At 32.7% G+C, this 24405-nt stretch overlaps 4 protein-coding genes across 11 annotated transcripts; 2 read left to right on the top strand and 2 right to left on the bottom strand.

The window, feature by feature from the left end:
* Positions 1 to 1640: 1640 nt before the first annotated feature.
* On the bottom strand, positions 1641 to 6307 carry LOC113872954 (protein PALE CRESS, chloroplastic). 2 transcript variants are annotated; one of them, XM_027510862.1, is made up of 8 exons: positions 6104 to 6307; positions 5935 to 6008; positions 4728 to 4922; positions 3803 to 3889; positions 3572 to 3622; positions 2649 to 2837; positions 1928 to 2193; positions 1651 to 1861 (listed from the first exon to the last, which is right to left on the bottom strand). In XM_027510862.1, the coding sequence occupies exons 1-7, from the start codon at positions 6216 to 6218 to the stop codon at positions 1960 to 1962; spliced, it is 945 nt and encodes a 314-aa protein (XP_027366663.1). In that variant the 5' UTR covers positions 6219 to 6307; the 3' UTR covers positions 1651 to 1861; positions 1928 to 1959. The 2 variants fall into 2 exon arrangements, with proteins under 2 accessions (XP_027366662.1, XP_027366663.1); XM_027510861.1 differs by having other exon boundaries at positions 1641 to 2193.
* A 1852-nt stretch (positions 6308 to 8159) lies between these two features.
* LOC113871063 (BTB/POZ and MATH domain-containing protein 2-like) lies at positions 8160 to 11842 on the bottom strand. 2 transcript variants are annotated; one of them, XM_027507794.1, is made up of 4 exons: positions 11079 to 11842; positions 9848 to 10196; positions 9062 to 9338; positions 8160 to 8596 (listed from the first exon to the last, which is right to left on the bottom strand). In XM_027507794.1, exons 1-4 carry the CDS (start codon positions 11504 to 11506, stop codon positions 8418 to 8420), a joined length of 1233 nt encoding a protein of 410 aa, XP_027363595.1. In that variant the 5' UTR covers positions 11507 to 11842; the 3' UTR covers positions 8160 to 8417. The 2 variants fall into 2 exon arrangements, with proteins under 2 accessions (XP_027363595.1, XP_027363596.1); XM_027507795.1 differs by lacking the exon at positions 9062 to 9338 and having other exon boundaries at positions 8232 to 8570; positions 9878 to 10196; positions 11079 to 11785.
* Positions 11843 to 14046: 2204 nt separating this feature from the next.
* On the top strand, positions 14047 to 18433 carry LOC113872000. Of its 5 annotated transcripts, XM_027509144.1 has the most exons (6): positions 14235 to 14395; positions 14710 to 14890; positions 15398 to 15824; positions 16000 to 16408; positions 16879 to 16959; positions 17356 to 18430. In XM_027509144.1, exons 3-6 carry the CDS (start codon positions 15803 to 15805, stop codon positions 17849 to 17851), a joined length of 1008 nt encoding a protein of 335 aa, XP_027364945.1. In that variant the 5' UTR covers positions 14235 to 14395; positions 14710 to 14890; positions 15398 to 15802; the 3' UTR covers positions 17852 to 18430. The 5 variants fall into 5 exon arrangements, with proteins under 5 accessions (XP_027364941.1, XP_027364942.1, XP_027364945.1 ...); XM_027509140.1 differs by lacking the exon at positions 15398 to 15824 and having other exon boundaries at positions 14047 to 14395; positions 17356 to 18433; XM_027509141.1 differs by having other exon boundaries at positions 14227 to 14395; positions 15398 to 16408.
* Positions 18434 to 19822: 1389 nt separating this feature from the next.
* Positions 19823 to 24405, top strand: LOC113871228 (E3 ubiquitin-protein ligase SP1). Of its 2 annotated transcripts, none has more exons than XM_027508181.1 (11): positions 19823 to 20262; positions 20349 to 20401; positions 21124 to 21242; positions 21350 to 21445; positions 21700 to 21837; positions 21962 to 22027; positions 22503 to 22615; positions 22693 to 22803; positions 23023 to 23066; positions 23147 to 23249; positions 23888 to 24405. In XM_027508181.1, exons 1-11 carry the CDS (start codon positions 20183 to 20185, stop codon positions 23988 to 23990), a joined length of 1026 nt encoding a protein of 341 aa, XP_027363982.1. In that variant the 5' UTR covers positions 19823 to 20182; the 3' UTR covers positions 23991 to 24405. The 2 variants fall into 2 exon arrangements, with proteins under 2 accessions (XP_027363982.1, XP_027363983.1); XM_027508182.1 differs by having other exon boundaries at positions 19840 to 20262; positions 23023 to 23080; positions 23155 to 23249; positions 23888 to 24306.

Genomic DNA, 24405 nt, shown 5'->3' with positions numbered 1-24405 from the left:
TAAAAGAAAACAAAATCGTGCTTGATTTTACATTGCATTTATTCATTTAGATCATTGGATATTTATTTTATATAAAATAAAAATTCATTTAAATTTGAATAAAATTCATGCATACATATTTTTTCAAAATTAAATCAATTGGAATCTGATCCTGGATACGGATCTCTACAGTTTTAAAAGAAACTGCAGTGTGCCCAATTGTAAATTTAACCCTTGAAGTTTATCAAATTTAGTTTATGATTTTAATTTACTGTATAATAAAATAAATTAAATGAATGAGGCCAAAGTAAGTATAGAGGATTGAAATCCTCATCTTTTCATTTTCAACTCTCAATCGGACGTTTACGCCAATGAAAGACATGTTGGCTTTATTTAGATTTTAGTTAATTTTCATTTTAAAACTGATGTTAGAAATAATTGACCTTTTATAAAAATAAAAATGAAGTTGTTTAAATAACAAAATAAATTTATTTTTAATATAAATAAAAAAAATTTTAAGAGTTTTATACATCTTATACCCATTACCAATTTTACCAAACAAAATAGTTACAAAATTTTCACTTGTCTTAAAAATTAATTTGTACTCACTACAAAATTTGTTTGAAAGCTCAAAATTTAACAAACATCAGCAAGTACTGAATGTGTTATATATGCATGACACATTGAATAAGATTATTTTTTATTTTAAGATTATAAAAATTATAAATTTCAACAATATAATTATGTATAAAAGTTTTATTGTCAAAATCATACAGAATGACAGCTTTAAAGTCAAAACAAATTTTCACTTTTTTTATATTTTGCAATTGTTTTTAATAACTAATAAGAATATATACAATTACGTAAGTTTGAGATATTTCATGGCAATGAATCAATGAAATTTTAAATTGAACAAATAAATTAAATCATTTGAATTAATTAATTCATTGATTTATTAAGATTTATTGCATTATTTATAAACAATGTTAACAGATTAACTTTTATTTTTATAATTTTTTAATAATAAAAACATATCATTACACTAAATTTGTCATATTTTATTATAATTAATCAATAAATTTCATAAATCGAATCAATCAATTAAATTAAATCATAGTTTAATCAATTATTTTTTTGCAACAGTACTCTATGAAATTTTTTAATTAATAATATTATATATATATATATATATATATGCTAACTTTAATATACTTTTCATAGGTTTAGGGCATATGATCGTAATCAGTAAATTAAAATAATCAATTAAATTTTTTGAATTAATATATTGTTTGATTAACACGTTATTATTTTATAATTATGATAGAAGGTATAAATGCAGTCCAACCTCCTTATAGTTATCATCATATTATTTTGGCATTATTTAATGCAGGGCTATTCCAACCTCCTCCCTCACTTTATTTTCTGACCAAGGATAGAATTCACGAACGTATAAATGCAGTAATTATAGCTCATTACCACACCACTCATGGTTATCATCAAACCATAGCATTTACTAGAGTGACACCACAGAGGTGATTTGTTAAAATTTTATGTTCTATTGTTCATATTCAGTCTTTGATTTATCAAGTACAGGATCGCCAAATGTACATTTAGTTAACACCTGTTTCTTGCACAAATCTTTCAAAATAGAAAAAAGAATAAAACCAAAAACGTAATTTTATAATTAAAAGTGAAAAAGAAATATTTTCTTAAACCAAACAACCCCTAAATTTCTAACACACTTGAACCTCTAAAAATACAGGATCACCCAAAATTGCAATGTCTACATTATGGCCCGGTTTTTTTTTTCTGCTTGGTACTGTAATTTTACGTCCTTTAGAAGGGAAATAGATACCACAAGATGAAGCTAATTGGATTTCAAATGCAGTGCATACTAATTCCTATTCACGTATATAAACTGTCAGATTACTCAACCAACATGAATCAAAATGCAAGCCAGGCCAAATCCTTACCAAAGCCTTAACATTTCAAACCAATGGCTAAATCTAGCAGAGCTTCTACTTGGCGTATTGTTTGCTGCTTCTCCTGTAGTTTCAATCTATTTGCAACGGATTCAGGATCAAACCCTGGTTCATCCTGCATTTCACTCTGTTCAGAACGAACCTCTTGCAGCAATGCATCCACCTCCCTTACAAAGTCCACCCTCAAAAGACTATCATCGACTTCTACTGATGGTCGCAATGGTCCATGATGCTGACATCAGATCAGCCAAGATTGAAAACAAAAATTTATCAGGAGGTACAACCAGAGGTGATTTCTAGCATACAAAAATCTTAGTTAAAACGGAATATATACCATCTAACTTTTAGTTTTGACCAATGCATAAACAAATAAATTTGTGTTAAGCTTAACCAATTTATATCAATGATTAATTTCAATCATTACTGTGAACATTTATCAATTGAATAGTAAACTACCTATTTTTAACGTGGTGAAGTAAACTTTTGGTTATTTATATATATATATATATTTGTTCAAACTCTAATTGGTATTGATATTTCCAACTATATCTTACAATCTACCTCAATCATATAATTATTCTGAACTAAAGCTTCAGTTATTATCACGAGAGAGAGGGGCACTTAAAAGGAACTACTAGACATCACTTGACTAAAGTTTAAGCCTTGTAACCTATAGGTGCAGCTTACCTTATCTATGTCAAATGACTCGAAACCAGGTGGAACAAGAATACTAAATGGATCTTCCCGTGGAAATGTATCAATCATGACCTTTTTACATTTCTTTAGCCATTCTTCAAAATCAAAGCCATCATACATAATCAAAAGATCATTGAGCAATCGCATAGCAGGGGTAGCCTCTTGTTTCAAGATTTCAGTCTACAATAAAGAACAGGAAAAAAATGAAAAGGAGTAATAAGTTAGTGCAAATTCAGATTAGGGAAGGAAAAGGTCAATAATATCCAAGGTATTTTAAAGAATGGAACACAAATAAAATCATATTCTTTAGGATTAAATTCAACAAAGATTGTTAAAGAAACACATAACTTATTAGAATAACCTGATAACCCCCAGGTTCTTAATGGTGGCGCACACAACAGAAGAATGGCCACTGCAGAAAACTAAGGAAGATTTGAATAAATCATTCAATGCAAAACTTCTCTGCCATGACCACAGGAAAATGCAACCACCAAAGTCAACTGGGGAGGTTTGTAGTACTGGAACCCATTGGCCTTACTGAGAAAGAATATTATTATTTTTAAATTGTGGTTGCATCAAAAGTTCTATTTAAAGGAAAAAAATTTAGTCTAAATTTAAATTTATTTGCATATGCTTTTAGTTCCCAAGAGAAGAAGCACTGATTCTTGCTTCTCTCTAACAGCAGTTTTCCTTGTTCTGCTGTAAGCACTTTAATAAATCACCAAAACACCAGTTAATTTTGACAAGTTTACTTTTAGGCCCTTAAGACATCAAATTCCAGCAAATATCAAACTAGGTCTGTCATATTAGAAGTGTGTGAGTGGAAATATGGATTGGAGGGGGGAGAGGTAAGTTTTTCAATTAAAAGAACAGCTATACAGTCTTAGTCCCAAAAAAAAAGGGACAGTTATTACCTCAACCCTTCTGTATAACAGATCCAGGCTTCTAATAGCATCCTTTTCTTCCTGTAAAGAGATGCCAAGATAATGAATAAAACAAGATAGCGAGAGCCAGAGGATGAAAAGAAATTACACAGAGTTCTTTTAGAAACATATGCTACTCTTTTCATCACAAAACGAAACCCTGTGCACAAGTTAATTGAAATATATAACTAAAATATTTCATACTCTAAAATGCCAACTTACATCACGCCGAGCAAGATCAAGGCGATTCCATATGACCATTAAAACAAGTTCGGTAAGTTCTCCTTTCTCAGCAGCTTCCTCAATTCTCTATCAGAGAAAAGGTCAGTCAATATCTCTGAATATCTATTAAATGATATTCATGTGGGTGTAAAAAGGCTTATACCATCTGGAATTATAACATTTTCTTTACAATATTACTATTTTCTTTGTTAACTGCATAAATGATGCACGAGTTATTAATGAATCACTATAAACTGGATATAATTGAATGATATGTAAAATTTATGCAATAACATGTTAAGAAGGCAATTGTGATGTGGACCATTACTTTCCTTTCTTTTTTGCCTTGATTTTCATTAGATCTTTTTTTTTCTCTAATAATGTGAACTACACCACAATTTCCTTCAGCATTCAAAAACTTCCTTCTAGAAATTGGTCAGTTTCCTTTCATCATATTCTTAGATAAGGCAACACTTGTAACCTTTTTCTTTTTTATTAGCTTCTTTTACAAAAAAAAATGCATATTTTTTTCAAACATGTCAAATTTACCAGTCCAGGTATCAGATTCACTGTGTTATAAACAACTATGTGATCGTCAGTTTTAAGTTTGCAAAGTCAATTCTCATTTGAATTCCATTATATAGTTAGTTAGTGACCCAGGATGTCAATTGCAGTACTATTAGGTTCTTGATGTTCACCAGATGATCCCTATATGGTCAAGAAAAAACACCCCAAGCTTCAGCTTGGTAACCCAACATTTTATCAAGATAAGCCCTAAACATTTATCCATTGTACAACATGCATGATTATTTTTATGAGGAACTCAGATGCAATCCATTGTAAATTTATAAATTGAAAATAAACTTGTTCATGATGGCATTTTTTATCTGCATGACAATCAGTATATTACTTCACCAAGAATTACCTCTTCAACTTCTTCAGCAGCCGTGATAAAGCTTGAAACTAATTTCCTTGCTTCTATGACATCTTCTTCTGGGTATTCTTTCAGCCGCATGCCAATTTCACGATACTCTTCAGTCCTTCTTTCTTCTTCCTCTTCTTCTTGTTTACGCCTTCGATGCAACTCCTTGGTCTTTTCACGTTGTCGGGCTTGCCATTCCTATCCTAGAGAAGGTTAATGAAATCTACCCAAATAAAACTTTCCACCAATTTTAATTTACAACATAACATACATGCAAACCAAGATACACACTCAAATCACAAAACAATGCTTTTTATGGTTGATATTCCACAATCAAGAAGAAAACCATCTACTCATCATTTTGACATGATAGTTATCAAACAGAAAACAAACTTGAAAAATCAGAATCAGGACAGGCATTAAAGATAAGATGATATATTTTCCCTAAACATACTCTGCCATTGCCATGGCTGTTAGTAGAAGCACAGCCTAATTGACCAGCAAAACAAGAACTGAAATTTGAATGAAGTAACATCATTTTTCCTTCAAAGATTTAATCAAGCAGGGAATACAAAGACAATTGAATAAGAAATAGGAGGAAGCTCACAGCAAAAATAAATACTCAGATAGTATTAGGGCGATATTCGAAAGAGCTTATGAAAATAACTTTTTGACCTGTTTGGAAGAGCATATAAACAGCTTACGGAAATACTTTATGACTCTCGTAAACTCTTTTTAGCTCATCACAATTAGCTTGTTGATATAACTTATCAAAATAAGATGTTTTGAACTTATCCTAATAAGTTCCATGATTAAATTTATAACATCAATCGTCATTTAAAAATAACTTAATGAATAAGAATTTAATTAACTTTTTAACTACGAGGAACTTATTAAAATAACTTTTAACTCTCGTGAATTATTTTTAATTAATTCTATTCTATAAGCATCTTAGTGTAACTTAGCAAAACAAGTGTTTTTTTAGCTTATTCGAATAAGTTTTGTAATCAGAATTATGATATATGTGATGAGGACTTGCCGAATAAATACTTAATTAAACTATTTATCAAAGGCACCTTAAGATAGGGAAACTCCTCTATAAAAGAGAATACTTGAAAATGGCAAAAATATCTAGAAGGGCCTTCAGTTCAGGTTGTAAAATAGTGAAGAATAAACAATGACGATTCAGTCGAGAAAGGTGCATACATACATCATCATAGTACTCCTTTGGCATCCCTTCTAGAAGCTCCTCTTCCTTCTCCTCGTTGACACATCTCCTTAAAACTGTGAGCAAAACCCCCAACACAAGAAAGGAAATAATCAATTTGGAGAGCGAACGAGTGGGCCATGGCATGAAAAATGTGGCGGCAATGACTAACCTGCGCCTGATGTGCATTTGCAGGGAGAAAAATAAGAGGGAAACAGAGGAACCGTAGTTATAGGAATGGATGAACAATAAAGGGGAAGTGGCGAGGTTAGAGAGAAGAGGTTCATCCTCACTGTGAGAGAGATTTGAATGAAATGAAAACAGAGTTGAAAGAGCAAAAGTATGCAATTGCTATCTCTGTTCTCTTGGAAACGGGGTTTTGTCGGAAAGGGTTTAAAATCTGAGTCCTTCGTCAAAGATTATCTATTTATAATCCAAATGTGCAAATACAAAATCTTTGTCAAATTTTTATACTTTGAAAAATAATAAAATTTACAAAAGCCAAAGTAATTAAACGAAAGATCATGCAAAATTTAAGTGGTGTTTTGATATACTATTCTGATTATTGCATCAATTTATGAAACCATATTTAAGCATTTGTATTATCCAATCTTATTTGTTTATTAAATAAGTCATTTTAAGTTGTAGTGTGTATGAGGTCACCCCCCCCCCCCCCCCGGTTTAAAATGCGAAACAAATATTCAATTAAAAGCGATAAAGTATAGGTTTTCACTAAATACGCAATTGATGTACAATTATACTAACAAGGTTGAGAAAAAGTAACAAAATTAAAGAAGAGAAAATAAAAAAAAATAAATTATCACGTCTATTAATGTGCTTAGAATATATATATTGATTTTAGTTATGAATTATATATATAATGTAACAACTCAAAATATGACTAAAATACTAAATGTCATTTAAAATACATATTAATGTATACATGAATATGCTGGCAATCACGTTAATTTTGACAAATAAGTATAATTATAGTTATATTTTGATAAATATTAATTAGTGTTTAAAAATATTGATTAAAAAATTAAAAGTAAAAATTTATATTAAAATATTAATATGTCTCTTTTCATGATTTTTAATCATTTTTTAAAAACATATTTTTAATTTCTTAATACATTTTTGGTTAGTAAAACTCTTTTGTTTTGAATAAACTTCTAGACTAGTGTTAAAGAATGTGTAAGTTGTATATTTTAGTTTATAATTTTTAAATCTTATACTTGTCCCTAACTTTGTAAAAGGTAATTTAATTTTATCATTTTTCACCTTATTTACTACTGTTGTTTTGTCCTAAAAATGACTAAAGTAAATATTGTTTTACAAAATTGGGCAAAACAAAAGGTTTTTAAAATATGAGAGACTAAAATACATGAGTTAGATAATTTTGATAACAATTTAAAGGTTCACTCTTTATATTTTAAAACAAAATATAAAGAACAAACTCAAGTTATTTTCACCATTTTTTTAGATAATTATAAATTTTACAGGTAAATAATCACTCTTTTGCACGTAAAAATTGAAGAGTGGGAATTGTCTTATTTTAATAATACTTAACAATGACTTAGTAATACCAATGAAAAACCACAAAAAAAAAATCGAACTCAAAATCTTTCAAGTATATATTTTAATTATACGTAGTTTTTTCCCATTTAAAACTTCAGTTTTTAACCCAACAATCAAGTGGATTAATTCATCATCAACATGTAACAAATTTTCATGTAACTATTGCCTGTAGCAGAATTCAATCTCTACTATATTTTAAGGTAATTTTTTTGCCTTAAAATTGATAGTAATAATCATAGAGTGTTGACTGTTGAGTTTGTCACTCACGTATATCATTTACTAACGACATCCCTTAAAATGTTAATTTTGTCAAAACCACAATTCTCAGGGATCTTATTCCTCCATGTTTACCTAAAAGTATTGATAATGTTTGCCAATATTATTTCACGAGGTAAATAACTCCACTTTAAATAAATTCATTAAAGTTAAAATATTGTATTAAAAATTATATCAATTTTTTATTTTATTTTTTCATAGACATTTTCATTAGTTCACTTGAAATGAAATTATTTACCGAAGGAGCAAGCCACGTTCATATCCACGCAAAAGCATTGAGACTCTATTTCACCCGAACAGACTTTTTCTACGGGATCAACTCTACGGGAATATGTAGAATATCAAAAAACACATGTAAAAGGGAAAAAAGAAGGGAAGGAAAATGACACATCAGAAATCAATACTTTCATTGCAGACCAATGTTTTTAACGAGAAAACGTATCACAGAGACCTATGCGAGACAGAGCAGTACCAAAACAAACCACATTTACATCTGCTAGACATGAAGCTAAGAAAATTAAAAATTGCCTCTAATCCTATAAATGCTTATAATCTCCCCCTATATATGGTTCTCACTGTAATTTTCAAAGGCGAGGGCAGAGGGTCGTACAGAAAACTGATCAGGGTTCACATTATAGCCTTTGCTTCACACGCCTTCCATTTATGTCGCTGCCATCAAGTATTGCTTCACTCCTATGTTTGAACATGAAGTCCGAATGCTCAGTAAATCTAGCTACATACTCCAAAAGCTCAGTCAAAACAGATGGGCAACTTTCCTTCAAGTACTCAAAACCATCAGTTTGCATCACAGCTGAAGAAACAAAAGGGAAGAAAATTCTTCAGTTATTATAGTTAAGGATGAAAAATAGAAAAGTACAAAAAGATTTTCAATTGTTGTTAATCAATATAAATTTATAACAAAAGATTTGGGTAAAAGCCATCTTATAAATCACTAATCAGGTGAGTTTAAGAAACAAGACTATATAGAGAATTCTTAAGGTCACTATAAATTTGCATGAATAAATAGTTTTTTTAATAAGGAAAAATTTGTTAAAAGGCAACAACAGATGATCATAGTGTAGCATATTTTCGTTCAAGTTCAAACTGAAAGGCATTAATACGGAATGACAAGCATAACAGTTAGCAACATATTTAACTCTAAATGATAATTACATAATGATTTCAAGCCCTTTAAATGTCCCAACTACCCCTTAATATTGGAACTTTTCTAGCTGAGTGTTTTTGACAAATGAAAGTTAAAAGAACAAAAACACACCTCTAAGATTTTCAGGCCTTGCAATGAATTTCAGACAGACTGCTTTCAGTTGGAAACAATGATGCTGCTCTGCCAAGGCTAGAGTTGTAGCAACAGTGTTTATTGCGACATCTTCACATAGGCTTGCTTCACACATCAGCCTAAGTCTCTCTAAGCCATAGCGATCAGCTGCTGCTAGCAGATGCTGAGCCATCAAGGTCGTAGCCCATTTTGAGTTCAACCCAGTAAGCTCTTGCATGTCAGGTAGTGAGTCCCAGTATATAACATGAAGCAACGCCTGCAAAATAGAGAAATATGGTATAGCACAGCAGACAAGTTGCTCACTCCATATGCATATTGTTAAGCTTTATTTGCCAAACTAAATAATGCCACAATGTCATTAGAAACAAACGCTGCATGTAATAATTGTATGTCAACTGTATGGAGTCAATGGGTGTTCAAGAAACCAAACCCAAAATTAACTTTGAAAAAAATGTGTATATATATAAATAAATGGTTGCCTCGTTTATCTGCATTGCTTTTCACAGGATTCAATAAATTTCAATATACATTAATAAATAACACAATTAGGGCATTCTTCTTAAGGTATAATGTATTAGAAATAAAAAAAAAGAATAAAATCAGCAAAGATAAGCTATCATGAAAAGAATAGTAACAATTGGGCATCAAGTCAGCTGCAACAATATGCTTAGCAACGGTGTAAAAGGAAAACCAAGGTAAATAACTTTAAAAATCATGCAGTACAGTGTATATATCAGGGCAGAGATAGAAAGCATTCATTCAAACCTTGAAAACTGGAGCCTCCATGTCTTCTACTTTTATACACTGTGTATTCTGATCTTTCATAGGACCAAAAAGTTGGGCCCTGAAAACAGGAGAGCGAGCTGCTAGTACCAATTTATGAGCAGAAAAAATTTCTCCATTCACTTCAAAGCTCACATCACTGCCTTTTCCACTTTCTAGTAGCTTCCCAAATTGTTGACCAATGTTAGAAGGTGGAATTCGGACCGAATATATTCTAGGGCCCTCTGTGTGTGACTTTACAACACCAACACTACAATTAACACTAAGGCAATCGTCTTTAAGGTAGTCTGATGTCTCTAGTGCTGTTCTCTTAAAAAATCGCTTGTAACCCCTGAAACACCCAATTTCAAGCAATTAGCCTCTTGACTTTTGTTCAGCTTTCTTGTCACAAAAAGTTCCATGTACTTATTAAGGAGGTGTTTGACCAAACCAAAATCATGCAGTAAACTCATCATATATTCACAAATATATTCTAGGGGGAAAACAGTTAATTTCAATATTATACATATAAACTGAGAGTGTATCAAGCAAGAGCATGAAAAGAGCTAATTTTGACCACTTAATCTCACATGAATGATCAATACTAGTTTCGAGCTTTACCATCCATGTTTGGTTGTGCGGACAAGATTAGCTCTTATCACCTCTTGTGCTCTCATTCCATGAACGTGATCACTTCATGTTGTTTAAGGGGAGGATTCTAAACCAACCCCGCCCACATGTAATCTGAAGAATTAATAACTAAGCTTCAGTTTAGTGAAACATGTTTGCATGACATAGAATAAATCTCTGACAAGATACCTCTCGAATAACATGAACCCTCCCCTTGCCTCCATCACCTTTTTCCAACAACAACGAAAACACACATTTAAACTCATGACCTATCTTTCCAACAAAATTAACAATTCCGGACTTCTCAGTCATGAAGCTTTATACAAATTATTTTCAATTTTTCAGTTTCTAAAAAAAATCGTAACAATGCAGCCAAACCAACAGAAAAAAACGCGTTCCCACTTATACCAAAGATTGGGTTTTCTATAACAAGAATATAACAATCGTCCCAAATTTAAACAAAGCGACTCTCCAATCGTTCTCAAACAAACACCACACTCAACAAAATATTAGGACCGGAACTAAGCCAAGTGAATAAAAGCCAGATTAAAAATTACGCGAAATCAAAAGAATAAAAAAGACAAGCCAATTCGCTCACGCTCACCACATGCTACCACGGTATTTTAACGTGTAAGGTCCACTCTCGAGAGTCCTCTCAAAATGGCTATGCACCTTGTGCCTCTCCTTCCCACTCTGATCCAACAAGGTCAACTCGAAAAGAGCCCTAACATCGGTCCCCTCGCTAGCGAGCGCAATGAATAGAGACACGTAGGTAGCATTGTCCTCTACGCTCTTCCCATCAGGGTAGAAATAGATCGCCCAGTCGTACCCTCCCACCGAGAAAATATCCGAGGCTACGTATTTTCCAATCCCAATCCCTTTCGACCGAGAATACCCCGTGATCTTGAACTGGTGCGAACCCCTCACCGTATCGGTGATCGACGTCGACGATGTCGTTGACGGAGCCGAGGACGATGACGGCGACGCAGAATTGGAGGATGGCCTCGAGGTTTCTCGCAGAATCTTACCCATGCGCAAGCCACGAGAGCTAGATCACCAATGCCTTGAAATTACGGAGAGATTTATCAGAATCCAAACCCGATCGGAGATAGGAAATTGAAGCGACGGAGATTGACAGGATCTGCGATCTGCGCGCGAACTCACGATAATGGGGTCAGATGTTACTCTTTATCTCGGGAAAGTAAGAATTCTGTGAGGAAATCTAGGGTTTTGTTGGGGAATTTTATGAGATTGCGAAGGACGGATTTCTAGGGTTTGGATTCTGAGAAAGGGGGAAGAAAGAAACGAAGAGAGAGAGAGAGAGAGAGAGAGAGAGAGAGAGAGAATGAAAGAGAAATTATGAATGGCAATGACGATAACTTTTAATGGCTTTTTAAATGTTTAACTTCCGACAGCAAAAATGGAAATTAATTTAGCTGTGACGCGCCTGCGCGTGGTTTTCAGCTAAGTCATTGGCCAACTCGCTTTGCTTTGATGACACGTGTGCATAAAATCTCAGAAGCAAAGCTCAGTGCCTCAAAGAAGTTACGACTCCGACGGCGGTGAGTGAAGCTGTAAATTTTAGTCAGGTTTGGCGGCGCCTCAATTACCCCATTAGAAAATAAAAAACACGTTCTTATAAAGTTTCTTTTAAGCCCGGTTGTTAAACCATGGTTAAATAAATTATGTAATATATTTTTATTTAGCGCTTTAAAAACTATTTTAATTTAATAATATTTATGTAATTAACAAAAAGTATTATTTTTTTATTATTTGTCTATTTTTGTCAATGGCAATTTAATTAGTCCGTTTCTTTTTGTTGCAATTTTCGTGTAAAATTATTCGTAAGTTTTCCTATGTTAACGTATGATATGTAGACTAATGATCTTCATGTGTTGACTTGATAGGAACGTTCTTTTTTCTTTTTTCTTTTTTCCTTCTCAAAATCTCTAATAATTCTCCTGTCATTTTGATTGTAGTGTTTATATGTTTTTACGCGCTTAAAGCGTGACTTCACTTTTGATTTTTTTTTTTTTTTGTTATTTCTTTTTTAACGCCTTTTAGTAATTATTAACTTGACTATAGTGTTATTCTGTGGTGTGCTTTTTTTATATACAAATAAATAAAAAAATAAAAAAATGATGCTACAATCTTTCCTAATTTGTTGTTGATGTAAACACCAATAAAACCCCGGTTTGATAAAACTTTACGGGACAAGTGCGTTTACATTGTGATTGAATCTATTTCTCTTTCTTTATATATTATTTTTTTGATAATTGGATTTGTTTAATTTTCTTTTTATTAATTTATCTCATTATCTATATTGTTAACGACTACTACTGATTTATTTATTTATTGTTATCTATTGATTTTAAAATGCACAGATACTTATTTGAAAACAAAATATCTTTAACCTTTATTTTAGCTAACACTTTTTAATTTGATCTAACAACCCTCTTATTTTTCTAGTTTGTTATTATTCAAATTTAAAAATTATTTGTTATTATCGTTTAATTAGGGATTTCTTCGACATTGTAAGATTAATATTTTTAAAAATAAATTTATATTAGAAATATTACAAGCATATTAAAAAAAACTAGTCCAGGTAACAATTATACAAACGATTGAAACTCTACAAATATCCTTGTGCAGATACTAAGATAATTAGGGTTTACTCATTTTTTCACAGGACTAATAAGGTAATTATGTTATTTAATTAATTTATTTAACAAATACTAAGATAAGGATGTTTCTTTTTCAAATAAATTGAATTTTAAATTTTTCGTTATCTTAACTAATCATAATTTGAAATTTAACTTTTAATTTTTGTTATATCACATCAATATAAGCAATACATCTTAATTTTAATTATTTTTCCCATAATTTTAAATTTAATAGTTCATATATTTTATATTTTTATTGATTTTAATAAAATCTAAGTTTTTATTTAATAGTTAAAATTTTTACTTATTTAAAAATGAAACATCTATTAAGGTATCAACTGAAAAAAATGTACTCTAAAAACAATTTTTTTTGTCTAAAATTAGGATAAAGTAGGAGAGAGGGAGGGGCATGGTTTTATTTATTAAATTATTTCTATTTATTTAAAAAAGCTTAAAAATATTTACGTTGCAAAAAAAATATCATAAAGAAAAGTTTATTTTTTTATTAGAATAATTTTTTATCACTATCGAAATAATTTATTAAAAAGTGATTTTTTATTTATTCTAATAAGTATAACAATTATTTAATTATTTTTTATCATTAAAAAATACATTATTTTATTTATTTTTCTCATTTTCATTGATCGTCGAAACACACCGTTAACCGATCAAAATATCAATAGGACAGATTTTTCAGGAAACGAATGGCGCAGCCAGGATCATGACACGTAGACCTCGCACATTTCATAACTCAAAATTAACTCGTAATTAACGTTCCAGATGTGTAAGAGAAAAGAATGAACGGTCGAGATGAATTAGGAATGATAGTGTAGGTGCGACCGGGCACACAGTAACAAGCCACCGAGCAAGTCCAAGGTGAAGAAGAGAACAACCACTTTCTTGTCCTTTACGGGACTCCAACCTGGATTTTGTTATTATCACTCCGTGCCGTTCGGAATTTTCTGGTTACTTAACAAATGGATCACATAAAACCAATTTTAATTTTTATCTTTTAAAATTTTGGTTACCACCCAAAGATTCGGATCGTGCAAAATCTTAGGGATTTGAGGTCCGGGGAGGGATAAGTGGATGGGGGCGTGACAGAGCCACAAAAGGAGGGAATTTTAGTTTCCGAAACCTCGTTTCTCAGAAAACGAAAAGAATGCTGCAGAAACTGTGTTTGATGGCTTCTCATGGATGCCCTCCAGGGATTGTTATGCAGCAAGAGCTGGCCATGCTCGGTTGCAGCATTACCAAGGTAACAATATGGTTTAGTATTAATGGATTGGTTTGGTTCCCCCTAAAACTGGAGCGTAACATAGAGCATATTTGTATTTTGGAATTGACTTTGTGACATTTTCTTTCATAATTAATGTGTCATTAAAGTTCTGAAATCAAGGTAGTTGCGTATGGTTATGGTTGTTTGACTGAGTAATTTGAAGTTGGACGAATGTGTGTGAGTATGTAACAGTTAATGTTTTGTTAAAATTCTGAAATCAAGGTTGTCTCATATGTATGTCATTTTATAATGGCCTAACTTTTTCTTTTTTCTTGAATTTATGTGTAAGACAGGGTTGTCAACCATTGTTGCCTTTTGAACCTAAACCAGAAATGATCAGATATCGGTCATGTTTTAGGCCAAATCCATTTGAGGAGTTGAGCAAGTCCGAAAAAGAGTGGCTCAATTCTAATCAGATTGTCAACGTGAACTTGTCAGCTCAAAGTCAAGGGCCCTTGTTTATTGATGTTCAAGGTGTGCAGGCAGCTTACTGAGTTGTGTTTTTGATCCAGCTATTTGATGGTTAACTCTTTCTACAATGTTATGTGATTGTTTACTTTTTTCTGATTTGGTTAGCTCCTAGGTACACCACTTAAGTTTTATTCGGTGATGTAATAACTAATAATCCAGCATATACACTCTCAGTTTTGTTGTAAAGTGGCTTATATTTATGTATGGGTATCTTGGGCCAATGCGTGAACCTGCTGAAAATGCTGTGCAAGCGGACAATGAAGTTTTGAGGCACTCCGTGCAGTATGGACCTATATATATATATATATATATATATATATATCGTAAATTTGTAATCAGTAGTTAGATCATAGACTGTACTAAATCTTAGCAACTGTGGGAATTTGGATGTATTGAGATTATGGTTTGAGAGTTGAGAGAAGACTACTTGTAATCTTCATTGATTGTAGTGAATTTTCTCTGTATTTTGTGTCAGTGGATGTAAGCCTATAGTGTGGTACTTTGCTGTAGGTTGAACGGTGTTAGTTTTTCTTTTCTCTTTACTAGAAGCACTATGGGAGTAAGGACCATTTATTCCAAGTTACCAATCAAGGCGCCAATGACATGCTTGATATCCAAGAGTGGCAAGCAGAGGCCCATGTAGAGGATTACCTACAAGGACTTTTTTCCCTCCACCTTGGGAAGAGATGACCATCAAGCAAGACTACTAGTCAAGGGAGGAGTGGAATCCATCCACATCGATCATTCACCTGGATATAATAATTTTGTCATTATGCATGGTGCCTCTCAACTTATGCCATTATGGACAGCTTGTGTGTGTCTCTTGTGTATTGATTATGCCTCTTTCTTTCACTTACTACTTTAGTGGTGAAATGTTAAATTCAATGACCAAAAGATTATGGTAATACCTAACTGATGAAGGTTGATTCTCTCTCAGGTATGATGCATTGCTAATTGCTACAGTGATGTAAGTAATTGGAGGGCAGATGGTAGATTTGATTATTGATGCTGCAATTACTTCTGTGATGAATGTTTAAGATAATTTATGCCGTAAATCTGTTGTGTTTATTTTATGTGTCTTACTAAGAAATTTCAGTTATCCTTGGTTGCAGCAACTTGTTCAAGCACAGTACTTTTCGGCTTTGGCATAGTTGAAAAATGCACTGAGCATGATAAAAATTTGCAGTATATCATGTCTGAGATTGCTGAAACAGGGATAGGTGGAGTACATATGTCCTTGTCTGATTTGATGGATTTGCAATTGTCAGGCATTGATGAACCTCAACAACCTTTGGCACCTTTTATCCCAAAAAGCAAATTCTACATCCCAAAGCCTTTGGTAGATATTTTTCAAGATTCAGCCCTTAGTTCAAAGATTAAAGTTCATCCAGATGGTCAAGTGACATTTATGGGTACCGCAATTGAGATGAAAGATCTTATTTCTGTAGTTGCTGAGTCATATTTATCAGAACATGTGCGGAAGGCTGAAAAACAGTCTATGCTTGTTCCCCACTTCAGTAGGTATAAATATAAATACGTGGACCTGTTTAAGCTTCAATTTGTCTCATGACATTCTAACTGTTCAGGTTACTTAAAATTATATTTTCATAGTATAACAGGATAATCAGCATTTTTTAAAAGACTTTTAATCTCTGAGTTAATATCACATTTAATTAGATTTTCAACGTCAAATTTAAAGGCTTTGCCAATATATGTATTCATATGCTTCTTCTCCATGTATTGTCAGATATTGTAGTTTTTGCAATCTGCATGGTAAAAGCCTTAACATTGTTCACTCTATTGTTATTGCATTCAATTGCTTTATTTGTTTATGCATAGTGATTCCTTATTTCAACTGATTTTTCAATAAATTCTTGATGTTGCTATTATACTTCAGTAATAGATATTATTTATACCTTTGAGTCCTCATATTTAACAGTCTATTTTTTGTTATCAAGCAACTGATTTTTGTTGAAAATCTATGTGGACAGGATGAATATCAATAAAGTAGAAGCTGGAAATCATTCCTCCACATTGGATATTCGATCGACATTGACTGTTCCTGTGAGGAGGTATGCAAAGTATACTTTCCCTTACAATTTGGCCTCTCCTGATTTTGGGATAAGCATAATATGCTTTCCTATACAAGCGTTAATTGGTATGGGGGGTTTTCATCTATTCTAATAATGTGTTAAATTCCACTGTTATGCATTTCTGTTTCCTCCATGTTTAGGAAGGATTATCTACTAAAGTTTCTTTTAATGCCATATTGTATGTACATGTAATTTTTCTTTATCATGATATAGAGGAAGCAAGATCAATTGTTAGGCTGCATTTTAGCTTTTGTTATGTTGACTGTTTCTCTCCATGGTTGTGGATAGTGTAATGCTCTAATCTACTAAGTATGGCAATGGCCACATTAATTTCTTGCTCAAGAAATATATTGATTCTTTTTTCTTGCGTAACAGTCCTGAGAAAGTCAAAGTCAAGCCATCACAAAAAAAGAACAAGAAAGTAGCCAGAGAGAGGGATCTCTACAAGAAAAACTACTTGCATGCATGTGAGAGCCTTCTGTCCTTAATGGTTGACAAGAGAAAACACAGGAAAACAGCAATTCTGTCATTGAAGAAATCTGGTCCTGAACTTCCTCAGCTCCTGACACAATTTTCAGTGGGCATTGCCGGTACTGGTCTTGCTGTCCTGCTATCCGTGATCTGTAAGCTAGCTTGTGGAAGGGTTCCTTTCTGTGCATTTAAGCTCTTCAACACAGGGTTCGGATTTGGGTTGGTTTGGCTTTCTTGGGCAGTTAACAAGCTAGGGGATACAATTGTCAGCATAAACAAGAATACAGGAAAGCTAGGACTGAAAGATGAGGAAATGATTCAAAAGGTGGATAAGAGCCTGAGAGAAGTTTACTTTAGAGCCGCGGCATTGCTAGCAGTGGCAATACTAAGGCTAGCTTGAATACTATCTCCTAGGACATGATCATGTCAGTTTGTAAAGCTGTAAGTGCCGCAGGCGTGAACATTGGACCAACTGTTATACCTGATCTGTTGGATGTCCATGTCCATGGATTTTGGGGAAGTGATAGCAAAAAAAATCTTGGTTTCAAAGCAATTGAACCTTTACTTGATCTCACAAGCACAAAATTGTGGCCGTTTGGCTTGCTCGGTGCTTGGCTGATGTACTTACGGTATGGTCAGTACCTTGTTTCTATAATCCAAGCAAGCAACATATTCGTTTGCTTGCATTTATAGCAGCAAGACAAATTGTAAAGTGTTGCGTAAAATTTTGCAATGAGATGGATAAACTGACCGTGTTGGTGAAATTATCAGGTTCCCCCTCTTTAGTTTCTACATAAGCTGGATATCAGTTGCAATTGCAACCAAAGGATGCATATCCTTGCATGGATTATCAATGCCAAGAGATTTCAGCTCTCGCTTTCATATTCTGTCAGAATCATAATTGTCGTGTTTATAGTTAAAGTGCAGGAACACAAGTTATAGACTGATAAACTGAATAAGCAATATTTTGTGATTTACCCTGAAAGAGAAAAAAAAAAAATATGAACGTCAGTTAGCTGCATTAAGGTAAGCTGTAATGCTAGTGCCACTAATGTTCTTCGTATATAGCATAATCTAAGAGCAGTGCTTTGGTCTTTTAGTGGCAGTAACCTAGAGTTTCTGAGAGCAACAGGAGTCATTGGAATTGAAACAAGTTAGGGTCCTTGTTTTAACTTTATGTTTTTTTTGTTTTGGTTTTTGTTTTTTTGTTTTTTGTAAAATACTCTAATTATAACATGGAATTCATATCTTTTGTTACCTTGTTTTAAGACGCATGTCAAACGCTATAAAATACTAACAAAAAGAGTGTGCTTGACAATACGAATTTATAACTTATTTAGAAGATATAATTATTTTTGTCAATAATTTAATAAAGCTATTTGATAAATAAAAAATTAAGAAAGCATATAACTTTTAGTTATGGAAAAATTAGTATTCAATTTATTAGAAGTTAGCTTTTAAAATTTTTTCAAGTTTTATCCTTAAATAATTTCACATGAAGTGATATTAATTTTTTAATTTTTTAATGCATTTTAATTAGTTGTATAACTAATTTTATCAAACAACTTCTAATAGTTATAAGTTGATTTTAGCTTAATTTTACCGAATGAAACAAAAAAACTGTGTGCATCTAGTTTTCTTAATTTTGATAATTTTTTATTAGAAAAACTATTTCTTTAAAATAATGATAAAGTATGTTTCAATAATATAAACTTTAAAAAATAACTATACGTGTTATGATTGACTGTCAGTTATTAATTTTGTATATCTATTAATTGTTATTTTATTTAAAATATTTAAAAATTAAGTGAAATAATAGATAAAAAATAAAATTACATATAGATAGAAATAAGTTATCTTTTAAAATAATAAATGAAAGAGGAGGAGGGTGTATGTATTTATCTTTTTTTGGGTCATGGAAAGGTTTTATCTAAAACTGTGCTAAATAAAATTCATCGCATGGATAAATAGAGATTTTTGTTTAAGCTTTTATTGAGAATACAATACATTACAGCCATCTACAACGTTCTGTGCTCATGCAACTGCAAGTCTGCAACACAGTTTCCGACGAGGAAATAAATTGATTATTATTTTTATTTTCTCATAAAATTCATTATTTAAAAAAAAAGGTCACGAAACGTGAGAAAAAGATTTATATTTTTCACAAAATAAATTTATATAATATTATCTTTATATTGCGTCAAATATTATATCATATTTTTCTCTTGTCTTTTTTATTTTTTTATGGTACATTTGTTGTAAAAAAAGTTATATAAATACAATTTCACATCGCAAAATAAGTGCAACCGAAACGATAATTCTCCGAAAAAAAAAAAGAAATATATAGACCCTATTGTTAGGTACGATGACCACAAGAGTTTGAGGGACGCAGGCGAATGTTATTAATTTTGTGGGGTGGAAAAGGAAGGACCCATTGGAAGGGTTACGCTGCACTATCCTCTTCTGCTAATCTTCTTTTTCCCTTTTGCCCTTTCCTTCACTTTACTCATTGCATCAAATTCTCTCACTTTTCCTCCTTCTTTTTTTTTTTTTTAATTTCTTCAAGCACTGTTTTCCCCCTTTATTGTTTTTTTAATTGCGGTGAAGAAATGAAGAAACCTTAGCGACACAAACAGAAACACAATCAAATCATAGATTGATTTTCCTAGAGCACTCTCCCGACCCAAATCCCTTTTGAATTGAAGCAATGACTTTGAGCGCTTAGTGTTGGATGAAGATGATTCCTTGGGGGGGCCTTAGTTGCTGTTTGAGTGCTGCTGCTCTTTACCTTCTCGGCAGAAGCAGTGGCAGGTATAATCATTCATTCCACTTGAATCGCGTTTGTGACATTCTACAACGTGTCAAGTTTTCATCTTTTTTAATTTTTTGGGTCACAGGGATGCGGAAATTCTTAAATCTGTTACCCGGGTCAATCAGTTGAAGGAACTAGGTATGTGTTTTGTCCGGAACTGCAAGTTCTATTATCGACAGGTTTTGTGCTTCTTATGCTTCCTGACTGTATTTGTACATGATCCTACTCACTAATATTCAAATGCTGTCCCCCTTGTGATTTGATTAATAATTGGATATATTTGTATCTTTGAAATGGAATTTACAAAAAAGATTGATAGTGGAACTGATTGAACCACAGATAAGCTGTTTCTCTTTCCACTTTGATTACAGTACTGGTCTGGTAGTGGTAACTTAATTGCATACAAGTTGGTATTGATGCATTTCAAGTTTGTTTGGTTTTTGAAGGGTAGCTTCCAGTAGGCAAATGTCAGTGAGGTTTGGTTGGAAAGTGCTAGTGGCCCCTGAGATTGACCTTATTTGGGTTGTTTAGTGATACTGATAATCAATTGTCATGATATATTCACCTGTCATTCTGAATGCTGAGCTTTCTGTTGCAAGGTCTTTTATTGTCATCACTTTGGTAACATTTTCACTTTTCGCAATTGTTGTATGCTTGAGATAGAATCCATAAGACACTGAACTCCTTTATATGTATTCCAATTAGTAATATTTGTTATTAAAGTAGAAACTGATATGCATTTCTACGGTGCAGAAGAGAGGGGTTAGATAGTATTATAGTTAACTGTTTTACTATATAGTTGGTGATAGAATTTGTGCTGTTGTGGTTGCTGATCATGCTTGGGGTTCTTCACTTTGCAGCACAACTGTTAGATGCAGAAATATTACCCTTGGTTGTTACAATTTCTGGAAGAGTTAGCTCTGAAACTCCAATCAACTGCGAGTTCAGTGGTTTAAGAGGTGTAATAGTTGAAGAAACAGTATGTAGACATAAAACTTGAATAATCTCCATTTTATGGGATGTTGCTTATCTCGTCTTTAGCTCTTTGCAATTAATATTGTACCTGTTTTACGATTTTATTTTTAGGCAGAGCAGCATTTTCTTAAACACAACGATGCTGGTTCGTGGATTCAAGATTCTGCTTTGATGCTATCTATGAGTAAAGAGGTTCCCTGGTATCTGGTGTGCAGTTTGTCTCTGTTCCTCTAATGGAGTTTTTTTTTTCACTACTATTATTATTATTGGTCATCAGACTGATGGTATATCTGCTTCTTAAAGTCAACATTTATGCTTATGAAGTGACCAATCTCCTTGTGCTACCAAATCTTACTAGTAACAAATTGAAAGATTGTGATAGAATATATGTTGTCTGAGTGAAACCAAATTCACTTGAAGTAAATATCTAGGATCACAGTCCCTTCATTTTTATGTATTAGGATGATGGGACTGATCGTGTGCACATAGTTGGAGCTCGGGGTGCTACTGGTTTTGTATTACCTGTTGGAAGTGAGGCATTTGAAGAGTCAGGTCGGTCACTTGTACGTGGAACACTAGATTATCTCCAAGGTCTCAAGGTGGGAGTGTTAGAAGTTTATCCACCCCATCCCTTCTGATCCTCTCTCCCTGCAAAAAAAAAAGAAAATAGAAGCACTGAGCTGCTTATTTTGTAAACTGACTTAACTAAAACCATGTTTTCAGATGCTTGGAGTTAAGAGAATTGAACGGGTACTTCCAATTGGAACTTCCTTGACTGTTGTTGGAGAGGTAATCTAATTAATTTCAAGAATATGGTTAGTTACTTTCTCAAGAAAGGTGTACGCTAAAGAACTTTACTTTAATTGGAATTACCAATGTTGCAGAGTAGATTGGTAATGATACATAATATGACAGAAGCAATACTTCCAGTGCTACAAGTGATATTGATCTGATGACTTGAATTCTCGTGGTGTAAATTTTAGATTTGATACATTTTAAGTGAGATGAACTCTGTGTTACAAGTTATAAAACTCTGGTCATAGTCACTGTTGTCTCTCACAAAATCAAATGCATTACAGCTTATGATATTAGAATAAAAAACTATGTTCCCAAGAAAAATGGAAAGCAATTTCTATTTTTAAACGAGGTCGTCCTTTATGTTCAATTTGTCAACTCCACTGCCATTTTCGTGTTGATTAAATTTTAGTCCTTTACTTTTGCAACCTATCTTTTTTTAAAAATAATAATTAAACTGTATGATCAGGCTGCTAAAGATGATGTTGGGACCATTCGAGTCCAGCGACCCCACAAAGGACCATTTTATGTCTCACCCAAAACAATTGATCAACTCATTGCAAATCTCGGGAAATGGGCAAGGTTATTTTACAAACATGTAGATGCATGTTGTGTGTTTTGGTTTAGCAGATTTTTTATTGACTGAAATTTCTTATTAGGTGGTATAAGTATGCTTCTGTGGGCTTGACAGTGTTTGGTGCTTATATAATTGCCAAGCATGCTATTCGCTACGTATTGGAAAGACGGCGCCGCGGTGAACTGCAAAGAAGGTACACATCACTGATTCTTCTCATTAGTGGTGAAAACTAAATACATCGAAAGCTTTTTAATTCAGAAAAGAGTGATGCTATTTTGTTGTTATGAACAAGAGTTCACTTCTAAAGCTCAATTGAAAATATGCCCTTTACAAAACTACTCTATCCAACATTCCCATGCACCACTATTTTTTATTTTTTTTAAATTTAGTCATTCTGAACAATATTATTCAGGGTTCTTGCTGCGGCTGCGAAAAGGTCGGGACAAGATAATGAAGGTAAATTTATATGGGTCTATGATATTTGCTTTTGCAATTGCTGTTTCAGTAGGTATCATAAATTTGTGATTCTTTATCAGGTGAAAAGGCCGACAGCTTATCAGATGGTGCTAAAAAGGATGGGTTAATGCCAGATATTTGCGTAATATGCCTTGAGCAGGAATATAATGCTGTTTTTGTTCCGTAAGCTATCACTCTCATCCACTTTCTTGTTTTACACAAAATGTTCTAAAGCCAATGCTTGGTATATTATATTTATATGTTTCTCTGGGTACAACAACTTTCTATTATAACAAGCTGTAGCATTGAGAGTGACAAGCATACTTCCATATATGCAAATCTCAGCTTTACCTTTTCCAATTTTGTTATTTTTTAAAAATATCTGTCATTTTTGTCCTTGTGATCTTTGTTAACTATTATCAGACATAAAGAATGAAAATGCTTGTTCATCATAAATTATTCTGTTATGTGGCCAGAAATACGTCTGTGAGCTATATTTAATATTAAATTCAGACTATGTTTTACAGGCAAAAGAAATCTGACATTGCAGGAAACATTTCCCTTGAGTTAGCCTTCTATTCCATTGGTGAACTGAGTTAAAGTTCTTTGTTATTTGTACTATATGTTTTACCCTAACCTCAACCCACCAAAACTACCCTCAACTAGGTCCAGGTCGGTTTGTTAATTGTATTGTACACACTATCTATACATATGCCTGCTACAACCACCCAGACTTAGATGTTCAAAGTCCCTGAAGTTTAGTTCTCTATTTAATTTCACATTCTAATTAAAAGCCTCTAAGGTCTACGTTATATTTTCAGGTGTGGGCATATGTGCTGCTGTACAGCTTGCTCTTCACACTTGACCAATTGTCCTCTTTGCCGGCGACAAATAGAGAAAGTTGTTAAAACTTTCCGTCATTGAGTACGGAGCATACGTGAAAGCCCAACTAAATAAAGTCACATCGAATGAGGAATTGTGCCTTAAGAATCCAAGGGTAACAATTTGGTCAATGCTGATTGTATGATAAACGTACCCTTTCATTAGTCATTTTCACAGGCTTTGTCAGTCAGAGATTCTGAAACCATTGCTTCAATAGAAATATCAAGATGATTTACTCATTGATTCTTTTGGCATCTAAACTGTAAATATCTATTATCAGAACAATTTTCATCTTACTAATTACTCCGAACTATTGTAAAGTTTTATTATAGGATGTTTTCTACTTTTTGTTGACTGTTCTGATATATATGATATAACTTGTCCATGGATTTCTTTTTAGACTTGTATAATACCTGTGAGCGAAACAACCTTGTAATTCCTACCAGGAACTTTGAGC

Source organism: Abrus precatorius, unplaced genomic scaffold, assembly GCF_003935025.1.
Source record: "Abrus precatorius isolate BTA unplaced genomic scaffold, Abrus_2018 Scaffold7, whole genome shotgun sequence".
Classification (NCBI taxonomy): domain Eukaryota; kingdom Viridiplantae; phylum Streptophyta; class Magnoliopsida; order Fabales; family Fabaceae; genus Abrus; species Abrus precatorius.
The sequence above is the reverse complement of the archived record's forward strand: the minus strand, read 5'-3'. Positions and strand labels throughout refer to the sequence as shown.

Coding starts and splice junctions, on each gene's coding strand:
- LOC113872954 (XM_027510861.1), bottom strand. CDS start 6,218: ATGAACCTCTTCTCTCTAACCTCGCCACTTCCCCTTTATTGTTCATCC. Junction 3,890..4,727: donor CTGCTGAAGAAGTTGAAGAG/GTAATTCTTGGT, acceptor TTTCTCTGATAG/AGAATTGAGGAAGCTGCTGA. Junction 2,838..3,571: donor TGTTATACAGAAGGGTTGAG/GTAATAACTGTC, acceptor TCTTTATTGTAG/ACTGAAATCTTGAAACAAGA.
- LOC113871228 (XM_027508182.1), top strand. CDS start 20,183: ATGAAGATGATTCCTTGGGGGGGCCTTAGTTGCTGTTTGAGTGCTGCT. Junction 20,402..21,123: donor CAATCAGTTGAAGGAACTAG/GTATGTGTTTTG, acceptor TTCACTTTGCAG/CACAACTGTTAGATGCAGAA. Junction 21,838..21,961: donor ATTATCTCCAAGGTCTCAAG/GTGGGAGTGTTA, acceptor CCATGTTTTCAG/ATGCTTGGAGTTAAGAGAAT.
- LOC113871063 (XM_027507794.1), bottom strand. CDS start 11,506: ATGGGTAAGATTCTGCGAGAAACCTCGAGGCCATCCTCCAATTCTGCG. Junction 10,197..11,078: donor AAATACCGTGGTAGCATGTG/GTGAGCGTGAGC, acceptor TGGGTGTTTCAG/GGGTTACAAGCGATTTTTTA. Junction 8,597..9,061: donor AAGGCCTGAAAATCTTAGAG/GTGTGTTTTTGT, acceptor TTGTTTCTTCAG/CTGTGATGCAAACTGATGGT.
- LOC113872000 (XM_027509140.1), top strand. CDS start 14,300: ATGCTGCAGAAACTGTGTTTGATGGCTTCTCATGGATGCCCTCCAGGG. Junction 14,891..15,999: donor CTTGTTTATTGATGTTCAAG/GTGTGCAGGCAG, acceptor CCTTGGTTGCAG/CAACTTGTTCAAGCACAGTA. Junction 16,409..16,878: donor CTTGTTCCCCACTTCAGTAG/GTATAAATATAA, acceptor CTATGTGGACAG/GATGAATATCAATAAAGTAG.